Genomic DNA, 26124 nt, shown 5'->3' with positions numbered 1-26124 from the left:
ATAGATTGGAAGAGAAGGTCGTCTGGCAGAGCTAATGATTGTGTTGTGATGTTACACCATTCGTGGAGATAAAGCGTTCGTCTGCTTCTTTCATGGTCTGAACAAGGTGACAGACATCAATAACTCTTGAAATCAGATTTTGGCGCATATCGGAGGTAAGACAATTACAATTCTTACGATACGGACTGGGTAGCACACAGTCATGACAATCAGCGTTTTTCAAACATGGCATCTGACGAGTGCTTCTTAGCAACCCTGACACTACTAAAATAAGAATTTTGGATCGTAGAAAGTCCTCTGAAGGTTCAATTACGTGTGTGGGAGCGCCATCCTTCGATGCTCAAGGTTTGGAAAAAGTAATAAGTAGACTATGCGTCACCAATCAACACGTGGCTGAACAAAATTTGACTGAAATGGCATAAACAATACATGCAGGGTCTACAAATCACTTGTAATATCATTCCGCACAGAGACGCGTGAGACATGATGTCGCCGACAGAGAAGATTCAGTCTTGATTTCCTGCAGTGAATACAATACCAACAGCCTCCAGGAATAAATGATAAAAATGATATAAAAAGACGGAGTGCGCCTTTTTTTTTTTTTTTTTTTTTTTTGTTCTGCAACTCACCATAACACATTCTTCACTAACGCCGATGATCATGAGACTGGGTGACTTACGTACGTATTTTCACACGACAATAGGCGTTTGTGGTGCGTGAAACCCTCCACGACGACCACCACACTTTCATTTCCATCGGTGGAGGGGCAATTTGCATTCTACACTTTGCAGACATCAATCTGCAACCGTGGTAACGGTAAAGCAGAGATCTACATGAAAGAGGTACAACTCAAAGAGGTAAACAGTTTTAAGTACTTGATGGCAACCCTTTCCAAAGAATGCAGCTCCACGACATCAGGACCACGACAGTAACAACGGCAATGGCTAGGCTGGACAGGGTCTGGCACCACCATAACATTAGGTTTACCACGAAGTACAATCTATAAATACCCCAACAGTACCAATCCTGATTTAAGTATGAGAAACGTGAGTTTTTCTTGTCAATAGGAAGAGAAGAATCCAAGCATTCGAGAACAAGTGCCCGAGAAGACTATTCTGGATCTCATACAGAGAACATAAAACCAATGACTGTACGCAACACGGTAGCAACACTCGCAGGACAGCAGCAACCCCGCCTGCAACATTCTGGTTTGGCCATGAGACCTGGCATGAAACTCTATGGAAGACTGTCTTTTAAGGTACCTTGGAGAGTGGTGGATGCAAATGGCGGCCAGAAGACTAACTGGGTTTCGAACGTGACGGAGTGGGCTAGTCGTCCTGTGAACCACCAGCTCACTATCGCCCACAACAGGTGTAAGTGGAGGGTCCTGTCAGGTGCTGCGTCTATCCAGGTGCTGCTCCCCGCAACGAATGGTACCAAGGGACGAACAGGTGACAGGCTCGACTACTGATAACAGGTTTATTCCAATTTTCTTTCACAAATAGCTCCCCTTATATTAACCTTCTTTGAGAGGCTGGTTTTCCTTTAGTGATTCTGCAAAATCCTTTGCCTCTTAAAAAAACAAAAAAAAAACCCAACCCAATGAAGTCTTTCTTGCCCCATATTTGTCAGTGAAAAGCCAGTGAGGTGTTTCTTGCTCCGTGTTTGTTATTAAGAAGCCAGTCGAGAGTTCTTTGACCCGCAGTTTGAAGCTAGTCAAGTGTTTTTTTCCTGTCTTTATCATCGAAATGCTGCACAGGTATTCTTCCCCAACGACTCTTCTGTTGCTCTGCATGACAAAGGTTTCAGTTTCCATCGGCTCAAGGCATATCTTTGCCGGACAGGAGATCACACAGAAAACGTGACATGGGCCCACAACCCAGCCTGTCAACCACCGACAGCGCGCAGGGCATTCGAGCAGAAAGGTTAAAAAAATTAAAGTTGAATGAGAACAATCTTTTAACTTTAACTCTACTTTTAAAAAATCTTGTTTGTGCATCTCTGTAAGGGCTTAGTGATTTGTTTTTTCGGCTTGTTCTGCCATTTGAAGAAAAGAGCCGCGAGATGTTTCGCGTGTGTGTGTGTGTGTGGGCACAAGCACGCCGTGCGTTGGTCAGGTATGAATAGATGCGCGCGTGCGTGCACCTGTAGGGGTGTGTGTGTGCAATTGTGTGTGTATGTGAACAGGTATCTATATTTATTTGTACACACATGCAATTGCATAGATTTATATACACATATAACTATACATATGTACAGAGAGAGTGAAGACGGTTGATGGTGTAGATGGGTCAAACGGACTGGATTATCCTCCCATTTAACCGCCAAAGATAAGCTAAGGTATACCTACTTACTCTCCTTGGGAAGCACGCATGTCTTTCGACTGCTATCACATTAATTTTTCAAAGTTTGAAAACCTATATTTTCCATCATCCTGGTCTGCTAAACCACTTTGCGGCTGTTGCCACCATCCTCCCCCACTTACCAAACCCCTTCCCCCAAACAGCAAAAATAATTTTAAAAAAACGGTGTTTACAATTGCCTTGAGTTCAGTACCTTTTTACCAGTTGAGGTCCCACAAATGTCACTGCTGTCACAGAAAAAAAGAAAGAGTGAACTCGGCACTGTCTGCTCGTGCTGTTGGCAATCATTCCCCAAACTACATCGTGGCCAAGCACCTCTCCCCTGTCCTGTCCATCTTTCCAGAAAGGCAGCAGCTTTTCCTGTTCCACAATACCCCCGAAACCTCCTTCGCGCTTGTCGGCTAAACGTGTAATTGTCAATGATCAGCTGGCCATTATAAAAAAGAAAAAAAAAAAAAAAAGAGAGAGAAAAAGGAGAAAAAAAATGGATGGGACTGCCGCGACTAGCTTTGGCGCTGCATGCGCGCGCACTCTGGTGGTCTCAGCCAGCCGCCTAAAGGCGCGGCTACTTAATCGTTCAATTTTGAGGCGTTGATCGGCAGGTTGCGGCGAGCAGCCAATAGGAGCGGACCTAGGCAGGAGGGAAAGAAGGAGGAGATGAATTATTCACCATAAAAGCTTATTGCTAAAGCTTGGGTCCTGCGAGTGACGGATTGGAGGGGCGGTGCAAAACTCAGGGCCCGCGTGCCTGCACGTGAGAGCCGGTGTGTGAGGCGCGTGCTTGTGTGGGGGGGAGGGGAGGAGATGGATAGGAGGGTGGTGGGATGGGAGGAGAGGACATAACTTTTTTTTAAAGGGGGACAGTGGGGGAGAAAGGGGTGGCCTGACTTTGATAAAATATGTGTAACTGCGCCGGCGAGGGCTCTGTGGGCCAGAGAATCAAGGGAATTGCCCCTAACACTTCACGAGCTAATCGCTAACCCGGCTTGCACGCGCTGCACACGACGCGGGGGCCCCCACAAAGCGCGACCGGACTCCGGTGATGGTGACAACGATGATGATGATGACTTAGAAAGCGACTCCAGCAGACGGGCCTGCGCCACTTTGTCCACAGAGGGCACCGGGTGTCGTTGGATCACTTACTCTCACCCGAGGCGCGTGGAGCGAGCTGCTTAGTGTCTGTGCAAGTCGGATCTGCCCCAAACGCACGAGGTGCAGTCCGTTGGCATCGACTGGAACGAACAATCTCGCTCATATGGTGGGTGCGTGAGTGGATAAATGAATGGTTGAGGGTGGATGGAGGGGACAAGCCGCTTTTCACCAAAAGTTGGTGTGACGTAATTTGTTTGCTCGGCATACCTGTCGCTTAAAACGTCGAATTGTTTATTTGTCAGACTTACCTTTCACCACCAATAACCATCAATTCACTTCATCTGCAATTCGGTGTTAGAAACTGGTTATTATTATTTTTTTAGAGAGTGTAGGGAGTGTGAAGTTGCTGTACTTTAAAAAAAAAAAAAAAGACAAGACGTGGTCACATAAGAGTGATAATCCCAGCCTACTCACACAAACTAATGTAATTTAAATAGCTAAAATTGAAAGAGATTTGAATAACGCATCCTCCATTGTAGTATTAGCGTAGATTTATGGCTATGGACGTTCCAACTCTGCATTCACGAAAACGACTTTTAGAGGAATCGGAGAGTGCACAGACTTACCACCGGGTGTCTTCTAGTTGAGGTGATTGCAAACCTGCGGACCAGTACCGAACCTAATCATTAGGACAGGTTGGCTGTGACATGAAGCGGGGATATCCAGACTCCGGCACACCTGGGCCGTGTGCTCCGGATTTAAAAAAGGACAATCAGGTGTCGCACCTGCCTGCTTCCGGTGACATGGCGCTGCTGCAGCCTCGTAAAAAGACGGCGTTTTCCATCAGAGACTTGCTGGGCCTTCAGCAACACCAACAACAGCAACAACAACACCAGCAGCAGCAACAACAACACCAACAGGATCATCATCATCAACCCCACAACCACCATCATCAACAACAGCAGCAACAGCAGCAACAGGAAAAGGATCTTGCTCCGTTGGTGCCTCGCGGACCGGAAGGACGGGAACTGTCGCGGACTTCCGGTTTGGGCTCACTGCCCGCCGACGCCTTCTTCCCGCACGGGGTGCGGCTACCCGCCTTCCGGTACCGCGGCGATCTGGGTGGATACCCGTGGAGAGGTCCTGTGATCGACTCCATCTCCACGTCGGGGCAGACGATTCTCAACTTCAACATCTTCTCCGCAGCCACTAGCCACTGCGACGTCTTCAAGCCTGGTCAGTCAGTCCCTCGGTGGTCCACTCACTGTCTCTCGACGTTGTGCATTTCACGTGATCATTTTCCGTTATTTGCCCTTCGTTGTCAACCTTTTGTGGGTGTTTTTAAAGTCATTTTGGTCAGTCACTGACCGTCATGTCCATTTCTTTTATTTTATTATGTTTGTAGAACTATCGGGTAGGTGCTAGCCGTTGTTGGTCTGTGCTTTGCATCATGTGATATTTTGTTCAGTTATCAACTATTCCATATTCGTCTTAGTTTTGTTCTTGCACCTTCCACGTTCTGTCATTTCGTTTGGATTTTTTTCCCCAACAGTATGGAATTATTCTTTCACGTTTACGCCATACACGGAGAATCTATTTTCTATTTGTTGCTGGGTGAGAAATATCTACCTGCGGTTGGCTTCATATTGTATACCTTCTCACCATGATGCCATGTGTGAGAGAGAATAATATTTACTCATTATTAGTTCTCCCGCTTTGCTATGTGGCTGTTGTGTCATATTCTTCTGTTTGTTGTCTATTCGCTTCACATTGTACACAGTTCTTTTGCTTATAGTCTTCTTTTCAAAGTTAAGCATGATTATTGGCTTCTCGTGTATCTTTTCTTGCTTTCCTTTTTCTGTGCGATGCTGATTGTAAAGTTAAGAAATCACGTGTTAACTCAATATTTTCGTGTTTTCATCACAGTATATATATATCTCACACACACCCTCACACATTCACATGCGTTCTGACTATTTCTCTTGTTTATTTTTGCCTGCCTGTCTCAATTTTATCTGTGCACTAATAAAAATAAACACCCTACAGCCTAAAACCAAACAAACTGCAATAAAACTCATAACAGGATCGCTGTGACAAAATAATTCTTTATCAGAAATATTCTTTACTAGAAAAAAACAAAATATTTTTTATTAGGGAAAAAATTCAGAATGCAGTTCACTCGTTGATTTCTACAGGTTTATACTTCATAGTAACTTTGTTGTTCTTGTGATAAATAAATAAATAAATAGCCGCGTTTGCACATAAGGACAAGAAATATTTTTAACACAGGCTACGCTTGGAGATTTGAGAACCTGGCTTGTCAAAGAAATTCATCTAATTGTTACTTCTTTGCGTCGCCATGCCATATCTTTCCAAAGAAAAACAACGAGTCTATGTCGACCAGAATAACTTTTAAAAACCTCTCACCACCTGTCTCGACTTTGGTGACGCAGCCACAAAGCTGCTGAAATTCACCTCCCTCTCACCCTCCCCGTGTTATCGACAGACGTGGATGTAAAGGAGTCGATTGATCACAGGACGACTGATTCTGTAGCCACGATATTTTAGCAGCAAACAGCGTGTGAAAGTGGTCGCCCCGGGAACATGATCCCCTACATGGAGCACAGGTACAAAGGCTATCATGCTCTGTAATTAAAGCATAAAAAAATGCAACACAAAGAAGACCAATTAAATATCAGATTAACAGTTTTGTTAAAGACCTGCGAAAGAAAGACAAAGAGAAACATTTCAGTGCTGGAACCTGTAATGTTCCAGAGTTACAGTATTGTAGCTATCATCTCGGCAGAATTACACTCGTTACGTCAGCTGACTAGAGATGTTTAGCTATATAGCTATCACCAGTTGCTACCAAAGAGGATTTTTACTAGAGCTGTAAGCTATTAGTAAACTAAAGATTGAAATCTGCAACGGTGGGTAAGAGTATTTCGTTAACAATAATATAATTTTGCATGTTCACGATAAATGTAGCTAGTCAGTCAAAACAGTCTACTCATTTCAATTGCTTAAGTTTAATAAAAATGAGCAAATACAGGTGATGTTATATATGGTTAATTCTCCAGTAAACGGTTGTTTCGAAATTTATTCCTTCCGCCGAGTACAGTGAGCGGTAGAGAACTGAGGAGAATTTTATTTAATACCACAAGCCTGGTTTGAAAATGAAAAGCAGGCAACCTCTCCTTAAAAGAGATTATTTATAAACAAACAGGACGACTTCGGCATCTTCGAAGACCACAATATTTTTACCAACCCAAAGAAACCGTACTTCCAAACGTTTTGCTTATCTGTTGGCATCTTAGTTCAGTTTCCCAAAGTTAATTGCTCTCATGACTCGACAGCTATGCGTAATTATTATTTTGTTACCCACAAGACATTGCGTGAGCTGCCATCGTTCCCCTTCCACTACCCCGCCAGAAATTAAACATACACTCTTCGCTTTCTCCACGAAGTAAACACACTAGTGGAGAAACTATTCCCGAGGGTGCTATTACACAAAGAACAAGCACAGATGGTTTATCGTGAGCAAACACTCCCATATCGCGAGGAAACACGTATTTATTATTTGTAAACAGACATTTACCCTGAATAAATCTCGAAACTCAACATACAAAAGTACGTGTAAAATATAGAATAACATCCCGCCGTGTTCAAATCGGAGTAAGTGATGATTTAAATAAAAGTCAAGTAGATGTTTACACTTTGATATTTTGTTATTCTCATGTTTCATATTTTTCACATCCTAAAATGGTTTTAAATTAACGAAAATTACTGCTTTAATGAAAGTCGCATTTTAATAAAAAAATGTAACTGATGGCGACCAGGGCGTATTGTTGTTTTCTGCCGAAAACACGGTGTAGGTCGCTGACTGTACACAACTACACAAAAATATAGAAAAGCCGCTTGTGGTTGTTAGATCTGACCTAATGTAATAATGACTGTAAATATAATGTATAAGAACTTCTCAGTATTGTAAGATATGATCAAATAATCAACAGCGCTGGCCAATAAAGAGCTAATTAAATCCCCATCCTGCAGGTTTGATCAAAAGAGGAGGATTGATATTGCTGTTTTTTGGAAAGATGCTCCAAAAATACTTAATTACAAGCATCGGTGTGGCAAAATAATATGATACTGTACTACACAAACCACCATATGAATGTCTCGAAGTTTTTTGTGTATACATTTACCCCCTAACAGTAAGAATTTATGTAACAAACAGGATGTTTTCTCCTTTGATCAACTGCGTGTGACTATGAATTTTGCTTGTACTAGAAGATTTCATAACATATAGTTTCTTATAACAAAACTGCGGAAATAAAAAGCAGACTAATGCTGTAGTTATTTTATTTGAAGTAATATTTTGAAATCGTAGTAAATAAACAGCGTTTAACATTTTTTTTTTGTCAAAAGAAAAGGCCTCAATAGGTAGTATTTAAAGTATGCGTTTTTTACAGATGAACATCATGGTGAACAGAGAAAATGATTTTCAAATCTAGGAATAGGACATAACATAAAGCAAGATGATAATCTCAGTACAGTGAAAATTTGTTATAAACATGAGATAGGACATAGTGTGCACTTTACTCTGATACAGTTGTCTGAACAAAACTTGATATGTTAGGGTTGGACATTCATCAGTAGTGACACGTTTACACATTTACAAGTCGAGTTAGCATTGGTTAGCATTTGTCTTTGTAATTTCCTGTTTTTATTTTCTGAAACAAGAACACACGAGGAGCACGAGTGCACGCACACTCTTAACGCAGAATGAGGTTATGACATAACTAAATGTTACTCGAAAGAACAAAAAAACATGTGATTAAATGATCTGTATGTGAGAGAGAGAAAAAAAATGCTAAATTGACTGCAACATTTACAATAAATAAATAGATAAATTTGGCCATAATAACCTTTGACCTATATGTCAGCGGTCATTAAACCTCTGTGTAAATTTTACTCTCGCTGCTGCGTAAATATTTGTTTCTGAATTGCGTAAATCTGAACACAGTCCTCATCTTCTGAAGCAGACATTTTTCACATGACACATCGGAAAATGTATTTTAAAATCAATTAATTCTTACATGTTGTTAGCACCATTCCTCGAGCCCCGTAAATTGAACGGCCGAGTCTTAAAAGTGACACAAATGCCTGCATCCCTGATGAACGGGACCCGTCAGATGGAAGAAACGGTCTAATATTTCTCCTTTACGTCGAGTCGCCAAGGTGGCTTTCAATTTTTTTGTCTTTCCTAAATAAAGTCTCACAGCCAATTACGCCTTTCAGTAGTGAACTGCAGGCAGGACAGTGTGAACTCATTAGGCCAAGCATTACTTGAGGTAATCATCCGTGGACCCATGGGCCATAAATCGGCTGTCAAAAACAAGAGAAGGACCTCCGCTTCAGTTCATCCCGTCTACTTAATCAGACGATTCTCCTCAGAGTTTGTGATGAGCAATCGATGGGTTTTTCTTTTTTTAACAAATAGAACGCATGACTGCAAGACCTGTGGACAGGACGGGAGGGGGAGGCTGAGGTGTCGGGGGGTTCTCATTGTGTGCTTGTTTGTTAAAGCCATCTCCGTGCCACAATATCTGAACTGCTTTAAGAGCTTTTGTTGTTTGTCAGCTGTTGATTCAAGCGCCTTGTTGCTGGACTGTGGTAGTGAAGGAGGGTTTGTGTAGTCAAGGTTTGTCTTAGCGAGGGTGTGTGTGTGTGGGGTGGAAGAAGAGGGAAGAGGGAATCGAAGAATGCTTTTAATTTTCAGCGGAACACAACACGTCCATGTTTGTTTGTTTTTTCCTGATACGTGGCTGCTTACTCTTAGAGCACGCACTGATTTGTATTTGTGCGCTTGGATTTTTTTGTTTGCGTTTGTTTGTGTTTTTGTTTATATAAGGCACTTAAAAGTTTTATTCAAGAAAAAAATCCAAAAGTTTTAGATCCGGGTATTGAATTGAGGTGTTTATTAAACGAAAGACAAACCAACTGAATGAACTTTAAGTAAATAAATAGAATAAACAGAAAAAATAAATAACATAAATATTGTAGTGTACTGGAGAGTGAGAATGCATGAAAAGAGACCTTCTGTCACACCGACATTTATTCGGTGTTCGCCGCGCAGTAGACCACGTGACGCAAGGCCGAAGGGGACGTAAGCAGGACCTCTTAAAAATATTGAGTCATTTCCGTCACAGATGAGCGGAAGTGCGAACCAGCGGCGTTCGAGAGTCTGCAGCTGGGTGCCAACCACTCCAAGAAGAAGAAGAAGAAACGCAGACACAGGTAAGTTCAATAACTCTTGCTCACCTCATGACGACGGGGTTCTTGCCCATCTGGCGGCAGATGAATTGCATTCAACTTTTCATATCCGCTTGTCAATGGCGACAGCAAACTAGAAAATAGACCAGTCGCGAAGTTGATGAAATATCCGGTGAGAATGCACAGATTATTAAAAGTCAAAGAAATTGAGAATGTTGAGCCAAATGCAGCAACAAGCCCAGAAACAAACAGAATTAAAAGTAAAGGAGCAGTTTGATGTCATGGTAGATTTCTGATGATATAAAATAACTGATTTGTTAGACATGATTATGTACCCCTAAATAGGTATTAATGTGTTACTAGTTTTAGAATTCAGATTTAGAATTCTTTTCTGTAGAAATGTTATACCAAGATTCATGAGGTTCACCTTTGAGACAGACATTGTGAGTTGCTTTGGAGGGGAGGAAGAGTAATTAGCTTCACTTCAGCGACTTTCACGGGCAAAGCCTGGGTTACGATGGAAACGGGAAAAGCTCATTGTGAAGCATAAACAAATGATTAATAAGGTATTTAGTGATATGACTGTTTAGTGATTTACCTATTCGTGATATAGTGATAAAACTAAATCCGGGAGCCATGACCAGGATTTGTGATCTTCACTGGGCATCTAGAGCTACCTATATTTCAAACCTGGTTGACTGAAGCATCATGGTGTACATTCGACTTTTTAAAACATAAGGAGTGGACAGATCTACCTTTCTGTCTGTACTGTGTCCAAGTGTAGGTGGGAATGTGGACACGTGACTGGCTGGACTGGATTAAAACAAAATCTACACTGTTTATTTTTTAATGAGTGGCACTCTTGGCAATAATCAAAATAATGCTTTTTTCCACTCGTAATCCATTTTAGGAAATTAAAACGATGTTTAATGTTGGTTTTCAGGACCATCTTCACAAGTTATCAGCTGGAGGAGCTGGAGAAGGCTTTCAAGGACGCCCACTACCCGGATGTTCAAACGAGAGAAATGTTGGCGATGAAGACCAGTTTACCTGAAGACCGTATTCAGGTGAGCTACTCTCACTCTTCTTTGTTCTGTCCAGCATCAAATATTTTATTCCCCTGATTATAATATTATAGAATTAATATTACCATCAATGTCTGTCTAATGGCTCATCCTTTTATCTACTTAGATGCTGCTGTCTACCTTCTCAACTATCTTCATACCCACCTACCTACATGTCTATGAATTTGTTTGTCCGTTTGTACATTTCTGTGTCTGTGTCTGTCTCTGTTCTAGTCATGAGATAGTCTTGAATAGTAGTTGGTCTCTGGAAGCTTTTATCCATGCATGCAGGCAGGTAGATTAATTTGAGCTTTTTGAGCTGTTATTTGCTTTTAACCCTAAAAAGATGCTTTGAATTAAACGCCAAGCGACGCCTACGGTTGAATCAAGGCAACAACTGAAATCAACAACAACAACAACAACAACAACAACAACAACAACAACAACAAAAAAGAAGGAAAATAAAGTGTAATTCAAAAATCTCTCACGAAAACAAAAACTTGTCCACAATGAAATTTGGAGTATCGTTTCCTCTTTGCGGCGATTTTATTGTTGGTTGTACATTTATAACACACACACATGCGCACACCTACACACACACCTACACACACACACAAATGAGGGTATGCACGCACACAGGCCCACACGCGCGCCAGAAAACAATTTATACGTAATAAAAACGGCCAAACCTTTGTCGGCCACGACGCTTTGTGTAGAGAACCGTTTATGGTCCATCGAGATTAATGGACGGTTCAGTGTCGGGTCCTACACACCTGGGTCGACAATGAAGCCGCCGTAGCACGCGGCGCGGGATGACAAATGATGAGAAACAAGGGCGAGCTTAAGAATGTGCACCCGACAGTTATTGCACCCATTTCCTCTCCTTTGTTCCCCTCCGTCCTGAGAGAGGAAAGTGCGGCTGATTAAGACAACACCTTGCCTCATTTGCATTCAAACGCACAACATGTTGGAGTCGCGCCGCATCCTTTATCCAGTTCCTTCACGTAAAAAACGGGGAATATTAGATTTTGCAATGTGAGTGAGTGGCAATTGGGAAAGTTCTTTTTTGTCGAGTTTTTCAGCAAATACCGTGATTGTCAGAATGCGCTCACCAATCAGGGACTTGAACTTGTAGATGCCCAGTCTTACAGAGTGTTAAATGAGCATCTGGGACCTACTGCGTGAGGCAGGGCAATGACTTCCTACACTAGGTCCTGGTATCATTTAGCAAACAAACAAACAAGCACACATCCCACACATCTCATCCCTTTCCCACTAAGTGTGAAAAGCATCTGGTACAACTGAATGTAAAAAGTCCCTCATACAAGTTAGTGTATACAGTATCCGACACACCTTCAAGTATTTTGTTAATTCGGTTAGAACATGAAAAGTATCTGACAAAACTTGTAGTAAATAAATTATCATTGAAGGTCGGTATATAACACATTATTTAAAGAGGTTATCTCTGTCGAGTGTCTGGATATTACATTCATAAAGACAGAAAAAGGTCAGTAAATTGCGCTGCTGTTATATGTAAAAAAATTATTATTTTTATCATTGCAAAGCCTTTGTGCATTTCACAGAGTTTTTTTAAAAATAACAATAACGCGTCTTTCATTAACATTTGAATTGTGAAAAGACACTAAAATGTGATATAGGTGTGGTAGTACGTTAAATATAGATGTACACAACATCAAATATAGATGTGCCAAGGTCTTCAGATGTAGGTGAACCAGTATATCAAATGTTGATAAGGTGCATAATGCAAAAAATATAGATAAACAATGACATCAAATGCCAGTAAGGTCATACAGTACATCAAATATCTCGAATCAGTACATCGAATATCAAATATTCGTACAACAAATACAGGTGAGTCAGTCTATCAAACAGCGGTGCCGAACCACGTGACGTACAGGTGTTGCAGTCACTAACATGTTGCAGTTTGTTAGCACTGGGAGCAACAGGACTCCAACAACACACGTTGCAGCACGTTACAAACCCGTAGGTAAGAACTACGTTTTACGCCCCGTAAAGCAAAGATGTCGCTGTACAACTCTGTTCAGATGACTACGTCAGTATTACTCACAGCAGCCGTTGTAGCAGGGTTAGAGACATCATTGCTCCGCTTCGCAAAAGTTAGATGTACGTATACCAGAGTACGTCGTTGTTACGTTTAGTGGTACATTTTTTATTTATTTATTTATTTTATTTTTTTTGTTACGTTTGGTAGTGCATCTGTTTCAGGTTTTGTAGTGCGTAAAATTTACGTTTAGCGGTACCTCAGAGATTCTCGTCGCGCTCTTCAAAGCAAAACGGGGCACCGGCGCGAAACCATCCTAGCGGTGGACTGCAGGATGAATAAGACATGAGGCAATTACTTACCGACAGTGGCGCCAGCCTCACTACCCCCTACCCCAGCTGGCAGTTAGTGTAAAGGCACCCCCTACCCCAGCTAGCAGTTAGTGTAAAGGCAAAGTGTCGCTCGGTGTGTCGGGATTGACCACCGCGCCGCCTTGCCGCCGGTTCCGACGCCGCGTCATTACATTTTAAACGCGCGGGTTTTAGAGAAGAAATATATGATTAGGGCCTGATGGCGGTTGGCATCGCCAGTAAAGCTTCGGCCATAAACTCCATAACTCCGTTGCGCTGAACAGCGATCGTGAAACAATTTTTTTTTTGGCCTGGAGTTTGGTTCGGGAATGAGGAGGAGGAGGAGTGAGGGAAGGGAGGGTGTAGTAGGTGTTAAACGTGAACGTGGTGCGTCACCGAAGGTAATCAGTGAAACACCTGAGAGATGTGATGAGGCTTTTGTGACACACCGGCCAGTTGTTAGTAGTGTCATTTGCTTGGACCAGGTGGCAAGTGAAGGTTCTAGACAAACGGCGGGGTGAGGGAGGGGCGGAATCCCTCGCAGGTTACCCTCCCTTAAAGTCGTGTATCCATTGTTACACATCCCGACCGGCGTCTGAATTCTATGGTATTCGGATTTGTCTGTAGAACAGAGTAATTACAAATTTCCCAAATGAGCACTGAATTCATCGTGAGAAGTCTAGTGAATGACTAAGTTAAGCTCATTACCAGATACTTTTTTTTTAAAATTCTGGATGAACACCACTCTTTCGTTCTCGAGATACACGTCTACAAACATCACCCTGCACGTAAAGGCCAAACTCGCGACGTCAGATTAACGTAATATCCCAACTCTCTCATTGGCTGAGACCCTCACAACGTAAACGTATTCATGTACAATCTTGACGTCAGTGTCGTTGACGATGTTCGTAGGCGAGTGTCTGTAGATCGGAAGGGAGATATTCACCCGGATTTAAGGAAATAGCATCTTGCACTGAGTATGTATGTGGGAGAGGGTTCACAGCTTACTCGGGGAACACCAAAAGATGTCCTCGCCTTTTTGCTGGGCCTGGGCTCAAGCCCCAGTATCGGGGTCTACATGTAGTCTTGTCCCCTGGGGGAACTCCATTACCTTGCTGTCGCATTTCCCATTCTTGCTGAGAGCTCATAACACTTTATTGCTCGTTAGACCGCCGAAGGGAGAGAAAAAAAGATGTGTGGTGGTTAATTGTTCATGGGCACATTAGACCGTAAAACAACGTTCTATGAAATTCGCCCATAACTGTCTTGATGTTCGCGTTTCGTAAATGGATGGGACTCACTGCAACTCTCTCTCCTTCCCTGCCACATCTCTCTCCTTCTCTACAGCCATCCCTCCATTTTTCTAGCCTCCGTCTCTCTCTCTCTAGTTTCTTGTCTAAACTCTGCTCGTCTCGCATAAAATGACTTCTCTTTTACGCTTCGCATATGCTGGTAATGAGGTTTTCTACCAAAGAGACCATTCATTCATTCATTCATTCGTTCGTTCGTTCGTTCGTTCGTTCGTTCGTTTGTTCGTTCGTTCGTTCGTTCGTTCGTTCGTTCGTTCATTTATTTCTCTTTACTTTCCCCCTCTCTCTATCTCTGTGTGGTGCTGTTCAATGTGTGTCGTGGTCTCAGTCATGTCGTTCCCATGGTGTGGATTCCAAACCTGCAGGACGGCGATTCTTGTCTGTACACCTCCCTTTATCTCCCATCTCTCTAATCTGGTGGTCTTTGTGCGAAGCTGTCTTCTGAATGTGTGTTCCGAAAGTTTTGCATGTGCATCTGTCTGTCAATAATGGTTCTTACTGATCCGCTTGTGTCCGTGCGCGCTCGTGTTCGCGAAAGAGAGAGAGAGAGCGTTCTGATCTTTTTGACAGTGTGTATGTGTGTGTGTGTGAGTGAGTGAGATATAGAGATAATGTGAGTGTGTGCACGTGCGTGCATGCTTGTGTGTGTGTGCCTACACATATATATATATATATTTGTGTGTACGCCTTAGCACACTTGACTGTGCGTCTGTATCCACACCTAAGCATCCAGCGAGAACAGTGTACCTCCATCCTCCCCGCCACCGACTCCAGTCTTCTGCAGCCCACTCGGGTAGATACATTAAACCCCTGTTAAGCAATTCCACCAGCAACTAATGAAGGCCGCTGAGAGAACTTGTACAATAGGAAAACAACAAACCAGGCGCACGACAGTCCCGAATCACCGACTGTCCCCCACACCCCAGAGAATAGCGGGTTTAAACTAATCTAATAAACCCGGGGGATGCAGCGAGCACTATTAACATTTCATTAAGGTGGAATTAGTAAGGTTATTCGCCGCACTGCTGATGAGCAGCAGGGACCGCTCTATTTGAAGGCTCTGGACCAAGAGGTAATGATGATTACCCGCGCGGTTTATCACAGAATAAAGCTGTGATACAGATATGAAGGTAGAATCGATGTTCCATTTTTTTTCCAAGGAAGGCGAGGTGGTGGGGGGATGTCTGTTTTATTATTATTTTTTTTTAGCTGTGTTTTGAAGGTAGCGGCAGCTCAAAGCAATTAATTAAAATAGACGATAATGACGAAAACCTGCGCAGGACCATTCTGACGTGTCGCTACATGCACGTGCCGCGAGAGAACTCTCGTTCTGTCCGAGAGTTGAACGAGAATGGTAGCCACCTGACTCACGGCACTTTCATTAGTTTTGCAGGGAATAACACTTATACCCAGCTACACTCGAATAAGCATTAAAAAAATCCACGATAAATAAATGTGCCAGGAGCACGAATCGAAATTATAAAGTCCAAAGTAAAGAAATAAACTTCTGCAAGCCATCGTGAAACAGGATTTTCTTGAAGGAGATTAGTCAAACAGAATTTCTCAGCAAATTGTTGTATAGGGTCACAGAAAATGTATGATCATTGATATCTAGTCTTTGTAGACCGTGGATTTCACCAACTAACGTTTGCTTGAAATAAACGAAAATATATAATTCAAAGCCACAGAACCTCGCAACTGTAGGTGGCTCACCGTGTCTAAGGCATTAGGAGGTGGAAGCTAGTCTTTCTTTTAGCCGTTTCTTGTAAAAATGAGGTAGGTATGGCTGCGGGCAGTGCGGGATGTTCAGGTCTTCATACTTTCACTCACATTTTCTATTCTAGTGCAACAACCACACATGGGAGGAGCTGCAGTTTTCTTTCAGGGGAAGATGCCCTTTCTTATGATTTCTACTAAACCCGAGTTTGCTTTCATTAAATTAAGCACATTATCTTTTAAGCACAATCCAAAACTACAAAAATGTCAACACCATTTAAAGTTCTTACGGTTCAGTCGAGTATTTAGAATCGAAAACCACATTTACTAAGTGGTTGGACAAAAAAGTCTGAACCGTAAAAAAGTTAAATAATAATAATAACTAATCAACAATGAAGAAAACTTGCAGAAATATATCTTTGGCCGTAAGACAAGATCTTTCCTCTCTACTCTCTCTGAAGATGAACACACGCGATGGTGTGATCTAAGGAAATTATTTACAGTTTCTTAGTTTTAAAAACAATTTCTTACTAACATTTTATTTCACCTGAACGGTACGTCAGTCTACCAACTTTACAAAATAATTACGCGCTTAAAAACAAACCAACTCCATGCTAACACATAAATAGAGTTGTTGTTTTCTCTAGTTGACGAGGGCCTAAGTCCCGTCTGCAGCCTAGCGAACGATGAACACAAAGGGAGTTAATCGATATGCCTCTGCCATTTCGTTTACAATTTCGTCCCTTTGAAGTTCGATTACATGTGAAACTGTGCGCTCACATCGGACTTCCTGCGGAACCGGTGGGGTCAGTCGTGAGCGCCTTTCACTACCCGAATCGCACCAGTGATTTCAACCTCCACGGGGACCCCGGCCACACGTCTCCCCCTCATTTCCTCAACCCCCACCAAATCAGGACAAATGAGATTTGCTGTTGCTGGAAGGTAGAAAACTGCCAGCAGTGTAATGAAATCAGTGTTATTACTTTTATTAGATTAATGGACCGGACTTTCCTGTTGCAACAAGACCTGATTGTTTTCGTTGTATTTTTACATGTCGCGGTTTGTTGTTGGGGGTAGGGTGGGGTGGGGTAGGGGTGGGGTGGGTCTGTCGGAGGCCAATTCTTCTTTGCCGAATGGCCAGCCACCTAAATCTGCCAACATCACGATATGGAAGGTTCGAACCATGGCGGTGTTATTAATTACGATTTAACGTCTACATTCGGATGAATTTGGTGAGGATGGAGGGTAGTGCGGGTGGGTGGATATAGTTGAATGGAGATCGTGTCTGCACGAGACTGAGAATGTGTGCGAATAGGTAAGGTACGAGAATATAGGGGGGGAGAGAGGGCGATTCACAGAAAGAATACATTAGAAATGAACAGAGAGAAAGAGAAAAGGATGGACACAAAGAGAAATGGAGAAAGAGGGAGGGAATGATAAAAAGAGAGAAAAAAAATGAGAAACTGGAGAAAACGTAGTGGACAGGTAGAGAGATTAGAGAAACAAAATGAGAACAGTGAGTGAATGAGTGAGTGAAACATACAAGATGGCCGAGGGTTTGTTGAAATGTTCGCTATTTACCTCATAACAGTTAATCACGCCGGTGATTCATTAAATCTCTAACAGAGCAGGTGTACTTCTACATTATGTGAAACAACAGGTTTACGTCTACACTACGTGATACACACTAGGTGTACGTCTACATTGACCATCCGTCACGGACTTGTGTGAAATAAACAAACAAATAAATAAAGAGCGGGCTTGAGAAATCCAGCAATATCTAACGACTGCTTCGTGGAGCCATTAGACAGGACCAGCGCTCCGGTGGCGGGCCGCCACAAGTCATAATTTTTCGTAACAAGCGACACGATACGTCATAATTATGATTACAAATCGTCACCGCGATACGTCACCGCTATACGTCACTGCCAATTAGGACTGTGCTCCCAAATACGGGTCTCGACAAGTCCGCCTCGTCCCAGACCATCGCAGATGGGATTGCCGAGGCCCCGGCCACCGCCATTGCCTTCCATCATGGCGCGACCCGGACCCGGGCGCCCTAACGCGGCCATAGGGGGCGTCAAGGGGGAGAGAACCCGAGTCGGCTGCGGTGCGCCCTCGTGCCAGAAATCAGCGTATCGAATGCCAATCACTACCCGCACAATGGCACTAATTGTTTCTGATCTGATTTCGCGCCGCGCCGGGGGAGGGGGAAAAGGGGGAGGAATGGTCGGGGGGAAGAGGGTGGGGATGGTGCAGGCGGGTTGGAGGGGGGTTCGGGCAGGTTTGTCGCGTGAGCGACGCGAGCGGCCCGTAGCTTGATTCAGGGGGACGTAATCGCGTTTAAAGCGCGCATTCAGCGGCGCGCCCAGCGGCTCTCCGTGTCCGCGGGACGAGTTGTCACGGTGTGTCCGGTCTAGGTCGACCGGTCCCCTCGCGATAAATTGCTTTTACATCGATTTTCGTCTGAAAGCCTTCTCTGTCTCTGGTGTTGCCCTCACCCACCCCACGCACCCACTGCCCCACCCTGCCGCCTTTAGTCGACTGTCTTTGTGAATTCTTTACGCCGGGCATTGTGGTGTGGCTGTGAGCGTTACACGAACCCTTTTCTGACGGTTCCACTAACACCGTAGGGAACCTGTGTGAGGATTTCCCAGTACAGGTCACGTGGTCATGTCTAGACTTCCGGCCCGTAGGTACTCTGTCGGCATCAGATCTTCTGGACATTGTGGTGACTTGTCAACTTCAAGACTTGCCAGCTGGAATCTCATCATTTGTTGACATCGGTTCTCGGCCCAAGCTCCTTCGCTGCAGCTGTTGGGTAGCGCGTCTCCTCCGTCGTTCTTTCTCTTTGTAAAAAGCTTTGGCGAACCTTGGTCAAATATTCGTCCGGGTTGCACTGATCTAAGTTCTAAACCGACAGACCCCGAGCGTCCGCTGTAATACAAATTCTCACCACACAGCCATCTTACTACTCACAATACCAATCTCCAAATAAAATAACTTGTGACACTGCTTAGTTGTGAAAAATTCTGACATCTTGCACGCATCTACCAGTTTCAGAAACCTGTAAGGATAATTTAACCATTTCTCCATGGTCCTTGAAGACCATCCGACGAGCGGTCGAGTCGAGAAAGATTTCGACATTATTTTTTTGGTTAAGGGAGGGGTAGTGGTGGTTAGTAGCCACCCAGGGCGAGTTGGGAGCAGATCGTCCGCAGCTAGTCACCTTGATGTATTCTCGCTGCTAATTGCTTGCACCAGCAGCAGGTTCACGGCTGAAGTGGTGGCCGTTTCCTGACGTAATTAACCGGCTCGGTCGCGCAATGCGCCGATGCAGCATGGGATGGGGAAGCAGGAGGGGTGGGAATGCGACGCGATGCGGCGACCGGGCGCATCCCGTGTTTGCTATCACCTGCGACGCGCGGTGTCCCACGGGACACGTCTGGTTTTGTGCAGGCAATGCTCCGCAACAACCCGCAGAGCCAGCGCGAACATCAAACTGCAAATTGAATGAGGAGTCATTGGGGGGTGGGTGACGGAGGGTAAGGTAGGGGCTTGGCAAGGGATCGGGGGATCTTGGGAGGGTGGCTGCGTGGGTGGTGTCTAGGCGTGTGGCCGTTGTGAGATAACAGGCAGCGATTATCAACATGAGTCATTTGTGTTATGAGAGTATGTTTTGATGTATGCATGTAAGCAGGAAGTAGTCTCGTATATAAAAATGGCAGGTAAAGTTATTAAAGGTAATTACTTGACCACCTGTCATTAACATCTTGATGAGTAGGTGTTCTCATGAGTGAGAATAGTTTTATCGCACAAAAATATTTGCATGTAATTATAATAGTATGTGGGTAAACTGATATATATATATTTAAAAGTAAGGTAAGTGGTATTCTTTTCATACAAATTTGCCACTTACATGATCTATGTTGGAATATCTGTTTGCCCTCGTGCGCACGTGACAATGCATGTGTTGCTATGTCCATGAAAGAAGACTCAACCCTGGGAATTTTCCCCCACTTTCTCTCCTCTCTCCTCCCCTCCCAGCCCCCCTTCCAACCATGGAGGCGGCCACTCTAAGGCTAAATTAATTCCATTATTGGCGGGAGCAAGGGACGGCACGCTTACAGAGAACAAGGCAAAGGGACGCAACACCAGCTCTGGCACTCGCTGGACACCCGGAATCGCGCCGAACAGTGGCATCCAATTTTCGCACAAAACTGTTAATCACAATTCATCAACCCATTTTTCGCCTCTGTTTGGTAAAACAGCTTTCATTTCTCGCTCCGGTGCCCGCCCGGTGGGCACTGACCGTCCAGCTCACAACAAAAGCCGGGAAACTGCGAGAGTCTGATGCCAATCGGCTTGGCAGCCAGGGTTTTGTCGGCTGTGCAAACAGGTCCCCGTATTGACGTGCAGGTATAAAAGTCAATAAGCCATTCAAAAGCAATTTATCAGCTGAAAATGAAATGCAGGAACGAACCTCCCAAAGCAATGGCATTTTATTCGCGTCTGTGCTACAAGGTCTAGTTATTAGCCCCAGCTATCCTTTCAAATTAAGTAACTGGATAGCTTCAACACTTTTTGTGGCAGACCGGTGAACGAGAGAAAGTGGAAATCTGCGGCAGCTTAGCTTTGGACGGGTACAACCTGTTATTGGCGGTTACAGACCGGGTATCACTTAGCGTCCCAAGTAACACACCGACTCGAAAAGCGATAGAAATCTTAGACTTTTGTCCAACGGAATTAAGGAACTATGATGGCTGATCCAAATAAACATCAACATCCCACTTCTGGCGCTCCATTAGTTGTACTTTTTTGGCACGTTGTTGAGGATCATTGGCGTTTGTATTACTTGTTCCTCCCCACCCACCTAAAAAAAATCGACATTTTGTTAGAACTGAATCATTTGTGCTCAAACCTGAGATTGTGAGTATTTAGAAAACTGAGGACATACTGAGAAGTAAGAAAACAAGTTAATCTCTGTCCTAATTTTTGCCTCTAAATGTCACTGTTTTCCTTTTTTTTGTCTTTATTTCTTTCGACTTTTAATAACGAGTGGGATTTAAATCTCAGGCTTGAAAAATGGTGTTTGTTATTTAAAAAATTTGAGTTCATTAATGCCATTTGGGAATGTTCTTGTGTTTTGGTAATCTGCCTTCTTGAACTTATTTAAGTAATACTGTATTTCTTATTAACAAGCTAAAAGAGTATATTTCTCCAAAGACGAGAATTGGAAAAACACACACAGAGATTTTGCACTCTCTCGACCACACACGCAAAACCCGCTCAACAATTGTAAAGGAACACAATATTCCAAAATACCTTTCGCAACATGAGCATAATATTACTGTTAACTTCCTTTGATGTTGTCATGACCTGCTGCGTCCGACAGGTGTGGTTCCAGAACAGACGAGCGAAATGGCGGAAGACAGAGAAGACCTGGGGACGCTCGAGCATCATGGCGGAGTACGGTCTGTACGGAGCCATGGTCAGACATTCTCTGCCTCTGCCAGAGACCATCATCAAGAGCGCCAAGGAGGGTGTGCTCGAGTCCACGGCCCCCTGGCTTCTCAGTAAGTAAAAGATTTGCCACCGTGTGCAAGGGTCTGGCAGCAACTCGACTTTTACTACGGACTGGAGTTACAGATTATTGTAAAGTAAATAGTTTGATTGTTGATTCCTTTTCCTTTAAATCCAATGTACTACTGCGATAACAGCTTTTTATCCCTCGCTTAAACAACGAGGGTTCGATTCTCAAAGTTATCAATTGAAAAAAAGTATGTCCACGGTTTGTTGCGTGTTTTGTTTGTTTTCAAATAGTACTTCTCCTCATTAAAGAAAATTTAAATAAAAATCATTTGGATGGCGCGTTTGAAGCAATTAAAATTCGACAAGAAAAAGATCAAAGCCTTGATATCACAGGTTACAGGCTACATCTCACAGGAGAACAGGAGAGCGTTTATGTAAATATATATTGTGGACTGATTGTCAGTACCGATGTTGGTTGGAGTCAGAAAGGATCACTCACTCAGATTGTATATTGGGAAAATAGAAAGATGATTTATTAGCTATATGAACTCAGGCAGGATGAGCAAGCAAATATAAACAAAGAATTAAATAAAGCGATTAACCAAATTTGAAATCTCGCATGCATCTCATCCAAGAAACTTTGTAGCTATCAAAAGATACACAAACACGTTCCCAAATAAACTCAAATAAACAATTCTTTCTTCAAATTTTCCTTGGAAAAATTTGTTTCTCTACAACCTTTCAAACTTCTTTGATTTGACTGTTCTGTTCTAACTGTGCAGACGTCTGCTAGAATGTTTGCCACTTTTCAAACCAATGATTTCCAGAGCACAGCAAGTTTGAGCCAAGTGGTCTTCCCCGTTACAGGTATGTACCGGAAGTCCATTGAGATGCAGCCCCAGCAGAAGGTGAAGGACGCTGATGGCGACAGCTCCAACGACAGCCTGCCGGAAGTGAAGAACAAGGAGGAGTTTCGCAGCGAGAGCATCGCAGCTTTGCGCGCACGCGCACTGGCGCACACGGCCAAACTCATGAACGGATCCGAGCCAGCTAGTCCCAGGTCAGGTGACTCCTGCGCAGAGAATTTGGATTCGTCGCCAGCCGATGACGTCATGAGTTGTCGAGAGCGATCTGACGCTGCTAACCCAGGGGTTTGACGATCTGTGAAACGTGTTTCTATGGAGACTGTCAATGGACAGCACTTTGCTCAGCGACTTTTTTTTAACAAAAGTTTGCGCAGGGTGATCTTGAAAACAAGTTTATTCTCTGAGATTATTCAAACATTATGTTGTGCAGTTGTTCTATCGCCTCCTTTTTATTTACTAGTTGTCCTGAAGTTATAACAGTAAATAATAATACAGATGAGATCAGGGGAACACATTCTTGATTGCAAAAACCTAAACATTCCAGTGGGAAAGAGTGATTAAAAGGTGCTGGGACGAGAGAGGAAAACATTTCTTACCTGTGACACGGCGTGAGCACAGTTCACTCCAGCCTGCGGTGGCGACTTCGTGGTCGAGCGGGTTCACAGGTAGAGGACAGGTTGAACAATAGAACCTCGCGCATGGGATAGTCCAGAGAACACAAGCCCTCAAAATAAATCCGACAATTAAAGTGGGCAAAAAAAAAAAAAATGTGAGAAGTGTAAAAAGACATGGAAAGTTACTGTGTGCTACAAAATGGACACCGACACGCTTGAGTTGTCAGGTGTTGAAGATAGGTAACTGTGTCCAGGTGTGCTCAAGTGTGTGGAGCCGCGTTGACGAGTCGTCTTTGGATCTGAACTCTCTCAGGCTACACGTTAACTGCGATAAGAGCTTCCTCGCACCGTGACTGCTGGCGCCGCCTCTCGAAGTAACCGACCTCCAATGCTACAATGCTTGGGATGCTCTCCCTTTCATGTGACGTCACAGAGTAGAGAATGCTTATATTAATGCATGCAAGAAGTTGTCGTTCTTCTCGATGAAGCGAAATTTTGTTTGCAACTATAAATATTCACGATTACTGCTTCTCTTATCTGATTTGGTGTGGCAAATCTTGTTTCCATAGATGTCATTGAATTGAAAAAGTTTTAAAGTTGCTGAATTTTACCTTGAAGTTTTGGCTTTTTTTGGAAACTTTTTTATGTCTACATTTATTATGTACATTATTAGCAACAGTACGTGAAGTAAAATGTAGAACTGTATATCTCTTGTCCTCTTTGATTAAATTAAATTCTTCATTAAAGGCCGTTCTTAACTGGGCAAAGTGCAGAAGCGTCAAACGTCCGAAGAGGCCTAAGTCCCGATGTATTGGCTGGCAATATATTGTAATTGTATTAACAGTCAAGTTTGGGCATGAACTCAAGCATGTTGACAAAAATTCCATTGTCATGAATGTTTGTCCCAAAACCATTGATTCCCTGTGACTCTCACACACAGTTCTGCCGAACTTGATCAAGTTTTATTTAAGCGTCATAAAAAAATTTTGTCCAGCATTGTCCACATTTGTTCGGTTAAGAACGACCGTAACTCTAGGCCCAGGGAGCGTGAGTCAAATCTCTCACCGCACTGAAACCGACAGGAAATGACGTTTCGATGCACGTTTCAGCTCTCCATTGGACAGAAAAATTAGACAAATCCATTTAACGGCTTGGTTTTGAAATTTTGCCCCACGCGTTTAATTTTTTTTTTTTTTTTTTTTGAAAGCCATCATTGCTTACAGATGACAAAGTCTGCGAACTTTTTTTTAAAATAAAGGTCTTCGGATCCCAACCGTAGCGAGCCAGTAACCCCGGGGCTAGCTAGCCCCAGTGAAACCTGCAATAAAACTGAAGGTTGGTGACAGGTTAATAGGCTGTACACCTGCCATTGGTTTATCACAATAATGCACCGGGATGTTTTGTGAACTACGTTAGGAGAACAATACGTTGGATGATTTAATTTCCGACATGATGGCTTTCATGATGCATCGGCCGGATTATGTTTACATAGGCTAAGTGGCCTGCAAAACAGAAAATATTACAATGGCGACAACATTCCTTTCCAGGAATACAACCGATGTTTAAAAAAAGAAATGAAGATGCGAAAGTGACCTTTCCAATGTTAACCTTTGAGTGAACTCCATGATAAGGAGATGAGGCAGGGAGGGAGAGTCATTCTGCAGGTGATCATGTCTGGGGGAAAACTATGAAAAAACAAAACATAAAAAGTATTTCTGTCATTTTTGCAGTCATCTGAAAGACCTCAGCAATATATTTGTGTACAGGGGCATATTGCAGTCGCAGTTGGCGACTACTGCTTCACTCTGAGAAAAATGTTGAAGTCGTGATAATGATCTTTGCCTGTTAAATATTGTGAAAATATGTATGTACAAACTGAAATACAGATTTAAGTCTTCGGTTATAATAATAAAGTAACTAGTGATGCTCACATGTCTATTGGAAAGTTTTGGTCAAGATGCTTGGGGCCACACAAATACAACTTCGTGTTGTAAATATCGGGATGCTGATCTCTCGATATTTAATATTGACTCAACACCTGGCTTTCTGATGTAAATATAGTTAATCTGTTCTCAAGATACATTATATTAACCGAGCATTATTTTCATAATGTAAACATTGGTATGCTATTCCCAAGATACTTGACCACAAACAAACATTTTTTCTAACACCGTAAATATCTGTTTGATGTTCTTCAGACATCAGACAAACATCCTTCTTTATCAAATGGCAAAACCTCGGTCTCATTTTCTCAAAGTACTTGACATTAAATAAACACAATAATTTTTAATCTCGTAAACAACTGCAATGGTTTTCTCAAGATCAAGAGTGACGACAAACAAAACATCTTTCGTTATAATGCAAACATTGACGATCTGTCTGAGATAACATCGACTGAAAGTCTGACTTCAGTGTCTTCACATCATCACAACCAGTGGGTCTGGAGGGTCGGAGCTGGAAATGCAAACCCAAGAAAAGAAACCCCACCAAATGATTGGTTTTATAAATATAATTAAGATAGCTGAAATGGTTTATAAAGAATAGACTGTGGTCTTTCGTTTATTTTATTGTTTTGTTTATTTACGTGGACACCCTCGCTGTTCTTCTCGTCACATTTCATTGACTTTGTAACGCGCCATCGGGTAAACTTCATCAAACCTTTATTGCTTTGGAACAGGTGTACATTTTTCGAAAGTAAGATGCAGACACTTGTTGTTTTATGGTAAAACCCAAGTCACAGACGACTTTTGCATAAAGTTTTGCATAATTATTTGTTTTGAAATGAGAATATTAAATAAAGTTTATTATGCGGTAGTTAAAGTGCTGATGTTAACACAAAGGACACTACAAAACTTCACATGAGAAAACAACAACAACAAAAAAACAACAAAACAAAACAAAAAAACAAACAAAAACAA

The 26124-nt window shown here is 42.9% G+C and overlaps 1 protein-coding gene across 3 annotated transcripts; it reads left to right on the top strand.

Moving 5' to 3' along the window:
• Nucleotides 1-12: 12 nt before the first annotated feature.
• On the top strand, nt 13-25663 carry LOC112571029 (visual system homeobox 2-like). 3 transcript variants are annotated; one of them, XM_025249811.1, is made up of 6 exons: nt 13-1477; nt 1760-4691; nt 9668-9755; nt 10675-10798; nt 21590-21770; nt 22594-25663. In XM_025249811.1, exons 2-6 carry the CDS (start codon nt 4163-4165, stop codon nt 22881-22883), a joined length of 1212 nt encoding a protein of 403 aa, XP_025105596.1. In that variant the 5' UTR covers nt 13-1477; nt 1760-4162; the 3' UTR covers nt 22884-25663. The 3 variants fall into 3 exon arrangements, with proteins under 3 accessions (XP_025105596.1, XP_025105597.1, XP_025105598.1); XM_025249812.1 differs by having other exon boundaries at nt 13-4691; nt 22554-22761; XM_025249813.1 differs by having other exon boundaries at nt 13-4691; nt 22509-22646.
• The last annotated feature ends 461 nt before the right edge of the window (nt 25664-26124 follow it).

This window comes from Pomacea canaliculata, linkage group LG8, assembly GCF_003073045.1.
Source record: "Pomacea canaliculata isolate SZHN2017 linkage group LG8, ASM307304v1, whole genome shotgun sequence".
NCBI lineage: Eukaryota > Metazoa > Mollusca > Gastropoda > Architaenioglossa > Ampullariidae > Pomacea > Pomacea canaliculata.
Note: the sequence above shows the minus strand (reverse complement) of the source record. Positions and strands in the feature narration are given on the sequence as shown.